At 37.9% G+C, this 12082-nt stretch overlaps 2 protein-coding genes across 2 annotated transcripts; one reads left to right on the plus strand and one right to left on the minus strand.

Moving 5' to 3' along the window:
- Window positions 1-701: 701 nt before the first annotated feature.
- Window positions 702-1910, minus strand: LOC113467098 (heterochromatin protein 1-like). The gene is made up of 2 exons (XM_026823094.1): window positions 1755-1910; window positions 702-998 (listed from the first exon to the last, which is right to left on the minus strand). The coding sequence occupies exons 1-2, from the start codon at window positions 1830-1832 to the stop codon at window positions 717-719; spliced, it is 360 nt and encodes a 119-aa protein (XP_026678895.1). The 5' UTR covers window positions 1833-1910; the 3' UTR covers window positions 702-716.
- Window positions 1911-7224: 5314 nt separating this feature from the next.
- LOC103508500 (chitobiosyldiphosphodolichol beta-mannosyltransferase) lies at window positions 7225-10779 on the plus strand. The gene is made up of 7 exons (XM_008473051.3): window positions 7225-7446; window positions 7758-7996; window positions 8310-8658; window positions 8841-9026; window positions 9321-9496; window positions 10094-10208; window positions 10776-10779. The coding sequence occupies exons 2-7, from the start codon at window positions 7777-7779 to the stop codon at window positions 10777-10779; spliced, it is 1050 nt and encodes a 349-aa protein (XP_008471273.1). The 5' UTR covers window positions 7225-7446; window positions 7758-7776.
- Window positions 10780-12082: the final 1303 nt, after the last annotated feature.

Consider the following 12082-nt stretch of genomic DNA (forward strand, 5'->3'; position numbering starts at 1 on the left):
GTGTTCTAACAACTACATTGTGTGCACATAAGTGTGTTTTATGGAGATAATTTCGTCGCCATTGTAAACCTACTGAACGTTAGCAATTTACAGCCCTTACAAAACCTATAGAACGTTTTACAAAACCCATTCAGGCTTTTGAACGTTTTACGAAACTTCTCGATCGTGAAGCTATGTAGGTAGGTAGGTATACCATAAACCAGTGAGGGTGCTTCCAGGTTCCATCAAGGCCCGGGGATAGCAGCTTGGACATCAGGGGAAAAAATATATCATAAACCAGTGAGGGTGCTTCCAGGTTCCATCCAAGGCCCGGGGATAGCAGCTTGGACATCAGGGGAAAAATACTGGTCACAATAGATCTACAGAGGTCGCAGTGTTAATTGCAGACCCTTCCCTCACAAATCTTAATAACTGGTTTTATTTTCGGCACACTGTACGAGTAAAGAGTATTTTATTCTCCTCCCTGTTTATAGGCCCACAGCTAGACGCTATAAGTCTAAACCATGTTTAACGTCCCCTAAATAGAGTAGACGGGTCTAAAATCCTTTGGACGCCCAGAAAAATTACCTGGGCTCTTTTTAGCCCTAGGTAAATACATTACTTTCCTTCCTATAGATAGGATAAGGAAAGTAAAAAATTATATGTATGGGCTCTTTTTTAGCCCTAGGTAAATACATGACTTTCCTTCCTATAGGTAGGATAAGGAAAGTAAAAAATTATATGTATGACTTACGTTCCTCATCGCTTACTCCCGTCTCCAGACTCTCAGTAGGTTCCCCGGCCTTCTTCTTCGCCTCCTGCTCCACCGCCCAATTCTCTTCAAACGCCCGTATCAAATCATCACAGTCCAAATCCTCGGCCATCTCCCATGTATTGTCGGACTCCGGGTAATCTTTCCATTTGAGGAAGTACTTTACTTTCCCTTCCTTGGTCAGTTTCTTGTCGACTATTTTCTCGATGACGTACACTTCTTCTTGCTCTTCCTCGGCCATCTGGATCTGGGAATTGGAAAGGTTCAAAGTCAAAGATGAATAAGATGAAGAAGTTTAGGGGATATCTTGTTCTTTTTCGTCCATTTGATGTGTGGGGGGGTCTGGGGGATTGAAAACGAAGAGGGTTTTAAGATGAATGAGATTAGACCCAAAACGTTCGAAAAACATTAGGTACCTAAACTCTGGTCCAGAACTTGATTTTTTTTCTTTTGAAATCCCTTTAGGGGGAACATTAGTTCAGTCTTTAAGAGTCACAATCAATAGGTACACGAGAAGTACAGAACATTAACAAAATTAGCACTTCTTCAACAATGAAGAGAATACGCCAACCAAAATTATCATTTGAAAGAAATTATTCAATGAAATTCAAAAAATTTACGTACATACTCGCAATTGAGGAGCTGGGTGCAAAAAGGGAAATATGGATTTTTTGCCCTTTTTGCGTAAAACGGTTTTTTGAATGTGGTGCGCTCTATCTTCCAGCGTTTGAACTGCAGTGATAACTTTTTTTTCGATGAGTTACAGCGTTTTTTGTAAACATACTTTTCAAGGATTTAGATAAAAAATTGAAAACTTTAAAGTTAAATATCTCAGTTTGATGATTTTCATTTATTGCCCTTTTTGCACCCAGCTCCGCTTGTAAAATTGGACACACGAAAAAATATTGTATGATTAACTAGCTAATTAAAAGTTCGATCACTAACGACTCTCGGTAATTTTAACTTCCCAATTGAGCCTTTGAGCCAATGTTCGTTAAGTAACCTTCCATTTTATCGGTCTTTGGGCCAAAATGGTTAAGTCGAAAATAACATCACACATGGTTTCTAAACAATTAAACATAAACACACCGTTTAGAAATAAGAATCGAACATTTTCCACACACGAAAGCCAAACCGTTCACAACGCACACCAAACACACACTGAGCTGCATTTTAATTAAAAGTTTAATTAACTTAGGGCCACATGATTAATGACTAATTTAATCACATGTTAACCCGTGAGTACACGCGTAAAAAATCCGAACGTCAGTACACGCGTGTAGAGAAAAAATCTCACACCTGGTTTTGCTTTGTATTTCGTTCTGTTTGAAGAATTATGTAATATTTTTAAGATAGATTAAGTTGGTTTATGAATTCAAAGTATATTTAAAGTAATTTCAGCAACTTTTTTTTAAACAGTTGCAGTTCGAACCTGGTTTGACATTTTTTTTAATTTTCCTAAGCAAAATAATGTACACCGAATCGAATAAAGAGGGGATGATAAGAAGACCAGGAAGATGGAAATGAAGAAATAGAAGATGAGAGGGAAACAAAAATGGAGGAAGAAGTATATGTGCGTCCCAAGAGAATTATCAAGCAACCAAAGAAGTTTGACGATTATGTCATGTATAAATGATTTTGTTCAATTGTTTTTTTATGAAGAGAAGGGGATGTCATAGTATGTCAGAGTCTTGATCTCGGCCAGTGATGATGAGGGTGTCTGGTGAAAATATAATTCAGTCTTTCACGAACTTTTCAACTAAAATGTTCTCTTCCTTATTTTCTGTAAACTAAAACAAAGGGAGCCTTATCACTGGTGCAGTGGTCAAGACGCTCGCCTGGTAAACAGGAGGGCGAGGGTTCAATCCCAGCCGAGATCTAAAAAAGCTTGAACAGATTAATGCTGGGGTTTACCAACTCGGGATTGAGATGAAACGAGGATTTCCCTATACTTAATATCCAGGTCAACCTCGGATTGAACTCAATTAATATTAGTAATATTAATAACATATTAATTATGATAATAGTAATTTAATCAGATGTTAATAATACTATTAGTAATTAATCACATGATAATCAGGCGACCCCGGTCCCTGGGGACATAACAGAAACGTGAATCAGAACAAAACATTGCTCAAGTAAACACAACCCCTTTCACAACCTGTGGTAACGAAACCGAAGAGAGGACACGATAGGAGAAATCCTTCCGTTCTGAGAACGAACCTTATTTGTTTAGGACAAAGTTTAAAATTTCATTTGATATTACAATTAGACACCTGTACGGATAATGTTCGTTCTCAGAACGGCTGGCTTTCTTCTATCCTGTCTCCCTTGTCTCTTCGCCTTCGGGACGATAAGACATTAAGACCCTAGCAGTTACAATTCCCTCTATCAAACCTTAAAAAAAAAGTCCGTCGATTGAACTGTCCACACAGAATGGACAGCATTGATTCGCCTTGACGATAATAATAGTGCTTATTTATACTGCTCGCATAGGACTGAAAAGTCCCTTTACTCCAGCAGTAGGCTACTACTACTATTATGGTCAAATTCTCAAATTATATTGAGGATAAAATTCCATACCTCGGCTGGGATTGAACCCACGTCCTCCTGTTTACCAGGTGAGCGCCTTGACCACTACACCACCGAGGTGGACGATCGACGGCCTTCGACTATGTGTGGGACACAACTTAATAATAATATGTACTCGATAGGTGTAATGAAATCACCTCAAATTGCTCGACTACTGTTTGGGTAGAAGAACTCCTCCGTAAAACATAAGAAATAAATAGTAATAGAAAAAAAAAAAAAAAAAACTAGTCAACAAAAGGCAACAAGGTTCATTTCAGGAAAATGTGAAAGGCACGCCTCTGATTCCGACTTTAATTGCAATTTTAATAAAGAAATAACCAAACACACGTAAACTCATAGGTTTGAGCAATAATAGATTGAACTTGATAACAGTACGGTGTCCAAATAGAAGCCCGCATTTGACAGTTTCAGAGTGGCATAGCTACGAGAATCAATCTGGTTATAGTTACTTGATTCTGAGTGATCTGGCATAACTACGAGAATCAATCTGGCATAGTTACTTGAATCAATCTGGCGTATCTACTTGAATCAATCTGGCATAGGTAGCTTAGGTACCTACTTGATTCTGAGTCACACTAAACGGAGAGCACCGGTAAATTTTATTCCCTCAATTACCTTTTATGTTCGTACAATTTCGAGAAAACTACATATCTAAACTTGAACATTTTACAAACAAAACAAGAGCATTAAATTTCCACATTGACGCGGTACACAATTTTAAACGGAAAATTTGAACGCAAAATCTTCGCCGTATTGAGTTACTTACATAAAATATCCATCTCTAAAGAGTAGACTTTTTCGAGGACATTTTTAGAGCTGAAACAGAATTTTTGTGGATCTTTTTAGACAGCTAAAATCGAACTGAAACTGTTAAACTTCGTATTGTGGCTCTTTTTAGACAGCTCAAACCAAACATTTTAACCAAACCAACCATTTTTTGTACCTCTAAAACAGACGCAATCAATTAACTGATAAAAACAAAGAAGTGCATAACAATACCCGACTTTCTTTTATAATCCGTTTGACCATTTAATCAGTCCAGTGTTTGTATCACTTTGTAGTTCTTCTTATGTAGTTCTTAACATATGAAAATGACCGCAACATCAATCAAACGCAGTGATATGATACCCAGAACAATAATATCTACCGTACATCCGATAATAGTTAAAATAAAAATAGTGCACGCTTGAAAAAACTGGACAGAGTATAATCCGTGCCTCAGTGAAAAATTGGGACACCTTAGTGAAAAACCGGACGCTCTAGTGAAAAGTTCGTACATCCCAATAAAAATTCGGAAGCCTCAGATAAAACCCCTCAATAATTAGTGAAATAATCGGACGTTTTAGTCCGGACAACTCAGTGATAAAACCGGACACCTTAGTGAAAAACCGTACATACTAGTGAAGAAATACCTCTAAAGGACTTCAGATTTTGTCACGATTATCCCTCGAAAGCAGAGCAAATCCTCAATTTTCGACAGCCATCCCCATAGCTGAAAATTGAACAAAAGAACGAATTTCAATCACCAAGCCAAAGTCGCCAACAAAGGGAGGGAGTAGACATAATCAGTCAATTTTGACTTGAGAAGAAGAGAGAATAGTCCTAAGAACAATCCAATTTTAACTACAGAAGAAGAATTGCTAAGAATAATCCAATTCGGACAGCGTCTATTGTCTTATCTTATTGTTAAGAAAGAGGCAAGATGACTAAATTTCAGATGGACTCCAAACCCATCGTACCTGAGTATGAGAGTATTGGACTGTTTCGCCAATATTTAGCTACCACCATAGGTAAGTACTTATTTTTTAAAAAGAGTGTCTCACCGCCCTTTTTGTTTCATAGCAATGACTTTTTCCAAGAGGTTTTACAGAGGGAACTGTAACTACTAAAGCCTTATCGTCCCGAAATCGATGAGAAAAGGAAGACAGGATAGGAGAAAGTCAGCCGTTCCGAGAACGAACATTATCCCATCAGGATAAATTCGTACGGTAATCCAACCCGCGGCCTAGCGCTTACAAGGCAGACGCGCTACCAACCAAGCAAAGTAGGCTGGTTTCGTAGCAATGAAACAACTGCTATACTAAGCGCTTGTGGTCTGTGTCTTAGCATGCCCATCCCGTAATATATCCCTCATCAGATGGGCGATAGGAAACACAATACTTCCTACTTACTGAGGTGCTGGGTCAACACGAGACCACCAGAAAGTAACCCGTTGAAATATTTGGAATCTAAATACAAGTGCAGGGAGTAGACCAGCTTAGTCTGGCTGAGGGACTTTAAACAGGGAGTGTATACTAGCCTGAAATTTTTTTCTTGCTAAAGACATAGCAAAGGTTGAGTACGAAGGGCATCCACTCGTAAAATTTTTGTAGCCAAAACCAAATGACCAAAAGCACCCCGTCTGAACGCCGGGAAAAGGCGAAGAAAAAGAAGATTATTGCTTTCTTTTTTTCATAATTAAGTAAGTACCTATTCCAGGCTTGTCCAACCCGCGGCCCGCGAAGGCCCGCCTAAAAAAATGAACGAAAATGAGAAATAACAGTAAATATACTAAATAAAATAATTGGTCAATCATGGATTTTCTTTCTATAGAAGGATATCTGAAAACCCCTTGACATTTTTTTATTTAAATTTAATATCGCAGTGGTTTCAAGAGTGGTGTAATAAGACGGGTTTATCAAACTAAAATTTTGAAATAATTTCAAACTTCTGTACATCTAGGTTTTTTGGAAGTTACCTACCGCTTTATCTCCTTTTTTACTCCTCTAATTATTGACTGTCACTCCGATTGATTTTACTACTATACGATTTTGTTTACATAAATTTAAAGCTACAAACAAAACATTTACGACTTTATAAGGGAAAAGAAACCAAAAAAATATAAAAACTAGTAACTAAAAACTAACAAAAAAGTGCATTTCAGACACATAGATATGGCATAATATCACAAAAAAAAAACACCCTCTTTGGAGTTTGGTGATTCATCACCCAAAATTAAATATTTTATTGTTCTAGAAAACAATAGTTGGTCATAAATGAAGAAACATTGGCTAACCTATGATATAAAGGCAAAATCCATCAAAGGAACCACATTTGTGCACAACAATCAGCTTGAGGATAAAGCGGAGTTTCAGGTTTGTAGGACATACAGGAAAAAAGTTATTGACATTTAATATTTAAAAAAAGGTACATTTGTACCTATCTGTTGACACAAGGGTTAAGTATAGGTAAATCCCAATCCCAAGTTGGTAAACAACAGCATTAGAATGTTCCTAAAGTAAGTATCTTCCCTTGTAAAACTACATGGTTTTCAGGATTTTCTATTGTAAATCCAGACATTGGATCAAGTATCAAAAGATTAGTTAGGTGCCTGTGTGACCCAATAACCTTGCTCTGTGAGCTTGTGCGCCAATATGAGAAGGTACTTCAACAACCACCAGAAACAGAACTATGCAAAAATTCAAGTAGTAAAGGGTATTGTTGATTAAACTTACTTACCACTGTACAGTGACTTGGAATATTGAAACAAGAGGGTAAATTGAAGAGTTGGTTTGAATGGAGAGTTATTCAAAAGGTAACTGGTTAAAACGGTTTCCTAAAGATCCCTATAGGGAAAAAGGTAATTTATATTATTAAAAAATTGGCAAGATAATCCAAAGATCAGCAAAAAAACTTTTAAAAAAGCCAAATTTCCCCAACACCCCAACTCCAAAATCCAAATACACAAACACAAATTTAAAATTTACCGCCACAATTTTGTTGCTCGTGTAGAGCGAATTTTTTTAAGTGATCGGCAGTGATCAAAAATCGCCATTTGAAAAACTCGCCTTTGATTTTTTAGAGCGGGGAGCGGGAATTTTTGAAAATTGATAAGATTTTTTCTTGTTAGGTGTAGGTGGCGGTGAAGTGTGAACAAGTGTTTATTAATTTGCTGAGTTTTCGTGTTTTATCTTTTATCCTCTTCTCTTTCGTGTCAAGTTAATTTAAATCTACTCCGTTGTATTCTATCCTAGAGTAGAGACGGTAAAGCTAGAGGAAACAGAAAACTGTTGTCAGAACAGTACGTTACAAATTCATTCATGATTCCCATCTGAGACTTTAATGTAAGTATGCACTTTTAAGCTTTGCTTTCTTTGTAAGAAAAATTACCCATTGAAAGGTGTCAACTATGCTAAATTTGATATTAGAGGAATTTCTACTTAGATCAATAGTCTCATGTTGAAATCTACTTTTGGACAAGCACAGCACAGATGAATGTTGAAATACAGTAGTTGTACATTTTAGTTATGAGTATTACATTGGAAAACACTGTTCTCTTTAATGCAGGTTGTCCAGGCACTTCTTAATTAATGTTCATTAAGGTTCACTAAGAAACACCAAATTATCTCTTGAATTATTGTTATCTGTTGTTTAGTTTGAGCTACCAACCAACAATGTCAGAAAATTCAGATTGTGACAAGAAGAAAGTGTGTATTGTGGTTCTCGGAGACATTGGGAGGAGTCCCCGTATGCAATATCATGCATTGTCTCTGGCCAAGGAAGGTTTCTCCGTTGACCTAGTGGGGTATGCAGGATCAATACCCATCAAAGACTTGTTACAATCAGACAGTGTCCACTTCCCGTACTTGCAACCTGTTCCAGAGTTCAAGAAATGTAAGTTTTTTTCTCTTCTTCTTACTATTTTTATTTTAAGGTCTGATTGAAGAAACTGTAACAATTAATAGAGGTCTTAATGTCCCAAAAGCAAAGAGAGAAAGAGAACAGCTTATGAGGAAGCCAGCCATTTTTTTATATTTTAGATTTAGATTGATGTGCTAAAGAAAAAAAGAAAGAAGAAGGAGGAGTAAAAAAACTGCCCACCAACAAGACACACATAGCCATGATGATTTTTTCATTTATTGCTCTAGCATAGTAAGCTTATGTGTGTCAACCACTTGATCAACTTCTGTACCTTCCTCATTTTCAGATATGCCCAACATGTTTGCATTCATATTCAAAGTCCTATTCCAAGCTGTCACCTTGTTCTGGTGTCTCAACAAAAATCTAACATCCATACCAAGTCACCTGCTACTGCAAAACCCTCCTGCTATTCCAACCATGTTCATATGTTGGCTATACTGTGTCCTGTACAGAGTTAAATTCATTATTGACTGGCATAACTATGCATTTACAATACTGAGCTTGTCTCTGAATGAGCAGCACCCCATAGTAAGAATATCAAAATGGTATGAGAGATATTTTGGTAGATTTTCCAAAGCCAACCTGTGTGTCACCAGAGCCATGAGAACAGATTTGAAGGAGAATTGGAATGTTGAGTAAGTTTTTAATATCTGACCCCTACCAGTTGGTAAAGTTTCTTTGTTTCTGACAGTCAGTCACTGGTAGACGCACTACCAACCAAATGGCTGGCAGCGTTAGTTTATTTTTAATGGCGAAAACGTTGATTTGATTTCCAATTTTTGTACTTGAGATTTCTGATTTCTCCTCTCTATTTCAGTTTGAACGAGCTGGTGCACCATGGTGAGAACGGGTTTGTATTTGACACAGCACAACAACTGGCGCACCAGATCAGTCTCTGCTTCAGTGACAGTTCATTGCGCCAGAAACTGGGAGACCAAGTGAGTGTGTTCCGACGACAGAGCTGGCATGAGAATTGGAAAGCTAATGCTTTGCCTTTGTTCACGTGAAATGATAGCACGTTGAGGTGGTGGTAATACACAGGGTTAGGCTAGGTTGGGTTGAAAAATAGATGAAGAAATGTTTAGTATATTACAGCAGTTCCCAAACTTTTTTTCTACACAGCCCCTTTTTTACTTTAATTGAAGACCTTCGGGGGCCGCGGACCCCAGTTTGGGAATCACTGGCATAGTGCTTTGTTTAGATTGTCAATTTAGGACATGTAGTAGTCCCTTTATCTCAATACATATTGCACCACTTTATAAATGTACTTCTATTTTTCAAGCCTTGTATCCTTTAGGTACCTCCTTGCAGTATACGACCATGATCCAAACAGTACTAAACCCCTGGTTGTCATAGTAACAGGGAAAGGCCCAATGAAACAGTACTACCTGGATGAAATCGCGTTCAAACACTGGTCTAAAATTACCATCTATACCCCTTGGCTAACTGCTGAGGATTACCCTGTACTGATTGGTAAGTTCATCAATCCAAGGAATTCAAATAACTTCTTGGACTTCAGACTTTTTTTTAGAGGTTTGTTAGACGGAGGGAACTGTAACTGCCAAGGTCTTATTGTCCCGAAATCGAAGAGAACAAGGACAAGATAGGAGAAAACCAGCCGTTCCGAGAACGAACCTAATCTGTTGAGGATAATATTTGATCCGGGTGGGAATCAAAACCGCGACCTAGCGCTTACAACGCGGGTGTGTTATCCTCGGAGATAACTAGGTTGTTTTTGGGTAGATTTAAGTAATAGATTAGTATAAAAGAGTCCGATGTAGCCTTAGTTTTGAAAAGGGTTGCTTTTAACTTTTTCTGACTTTCTTAATCTTATCTTTTGAGGGCCTTTCAACTGCTTGGTACATCAATACCGAACCTGAGGTATTTTTAAAAAGCTATTATTGTGAACTACTAGCCTAGAACACAAGGGCCTGAGTTGTGAGTGAGGTCTGTGTTAAGGCGGTCTCTTCTTGATTCCTTGTGTGCCGCGTCCATTTTCGTTTAGGACTATTGCAAATTGCACTGGAGTGAGGTCTACAACAATTGAACTTTCCCCTACTTTGTCCTCAGGCTGTGCAGACCTAGGAGTAAGTCTTCACACATCATCCAGTGGTCTGGATCTGCCTATGAAAGTAGTGGATATGTTTGGATGTGGTGTTCCAGTATGTGCTAAGGACTTTGATTGGTAAGTCTCTCACTTTGATAATTATCATTTTGGTAACTCTGTAAACTTTATTTTTTTCTCCAAGAGGTTTTGATAGAGCGAACTGTAACGGCTAAGGTCTTGTCCCGAAATCGTAGAGATGAAGAAAACAGGATAGGTGAAAGCCATCCTTTCCGAGAACATTATCTGTTCAGGATAAAATCTGCTCCGAGTGGAAATTGACCCGTGGCCTAGCACTCACTGGTAGTGCTTGGTCTTGTGCTTGGTCTTTAAAAGCAGAGAGAACCCTTTGAAGAACTGCCAGCTTGCTAGGCTGGTTAGGGTTAGCTGTTCTCCTCCCTGTTTATAGTCCCACAGCCAGACGCTAGTCTTCTCTCTGTTTAACGTCCCCTAGCCAGACTGCTACCAGTCCTCACGATGGTTGACTGCGGTTCAGGACGAGCTAGCCAAATTAACATGGCTAGAGCTAGAGACCATCACCCCGGTGTATAGCAGATACAAAAAGACATCTTTTCTTTATTCTGCTATCGCATAATTATTAGGAATTTGTTTGTGCAACCTATGGCTTCATTTGTTTTATGGCTACAGGTAAGTTCTCTCCTGAATCCCAGAATCTATTTTCTTTAAATAACGTTTCTAGCACATTTTCTTATATTGCACCAGTAATGAAATACGTCTTGTATGGATGATCGCTTCACTTCGCATCATTTTATTTTATTGTGATAAGCCTTAAAAATCCTCATCTCATGATAATTAACATCTAATTCATAACACAACTCTTTTTTAGCCACAACTAAATAAAAAATAAAAACACGCAAAACAAAGTTCCTTCACATTCAAATGTAACTCTGGGTCAAAATTTCCTACACCACATTTACACTATCCTCATTCACATACACAATAAATTAAAAACATGAGTAACTAAAATATTTTTATACATCTGCACTAACATAGGACCTTGTGCCACACATAATAAATAGTACTTCTGGTCTAAACGATACGATAACACTATGGTACGGCAGAAGAGTAACGCATCTCGTATAGGTAAAGTATTTGCCAAGTTCCGTCATATATTTAAATCAGATCGTAAGGAGACAAAGCATGAGGACGATGTGATAGAAATCGGCGATGAAGATGAAGATAGCTCTCAGCTTACTGATACTGACTTTCATTATTTCTATCGAGACGAGATGCTCTTCAAAATCCCCAAGAAAATGTTGGCAAAACTAACGAGTGAGGAGCTGGATACAATTGTAGAGAGTATCAAGAAAAAACAAAAGTTCAACGAAAAAAGTAAAACTATCTACATAGCGAGTCCGTCTACCCGACGCGTCCCTTGGGATTCCACGAGATCCAAGAGTAGAAGAACATTCAGCAGACAAACACCACTAGCTCATATTTCCAGTAGCTCCAAACATTCAGACAGCTCGGATGATGTGAAAGCGTGCAAACTCAAGCTTCGGAGACAGGATAGGAAGAGCTTGGATATCTTACACGACTGTGTATGTTATAGTCAATTCCAGCTCTATCTGGCGTTGCATTATGTGGAATGACTTTATAGATAATAACATTATTGTGTGCTGATTAAGTTGTGATTTACTAAGTAGGAGAGATGTTTTATATTTGATAACTGGCATTAGACAATCTGGCTGTAGGCTTTTTTCTTATACTGTTTAGAGAATTCCAGCTCTATCTGACGTTACATTATGTGGAATGACTTTATAGATAATAACATTATTGTGTGCTGATTAAGTTGTGATTTACTAAGTAGGAGAGATGTTTTATATTCCGCTCTCGGGCTGCAGGCTGGAGTAGGTGGTATATCTGTTTATGAATTCAGAGCTAGGTTCTGAACGGTTCTGTAGATGTTTGAATACATAATCTATGGGTTGTTT

This window comes from Diaphorina citri, unplaced genomic scaffold, assembly GCF_000475195.1.
Source record: "Diaphorina citri unplaced genomic scaffold, Diaci psyllid genome assembly version 1.1 scaffold404, whole genome shotgun sequence".
Lineage (NCBI taxonomy): Eukaryota > Metazoa > Arthropoda > Insecta > Hemiptera > Psyllidae > Diaphorina > Diaphorina citri.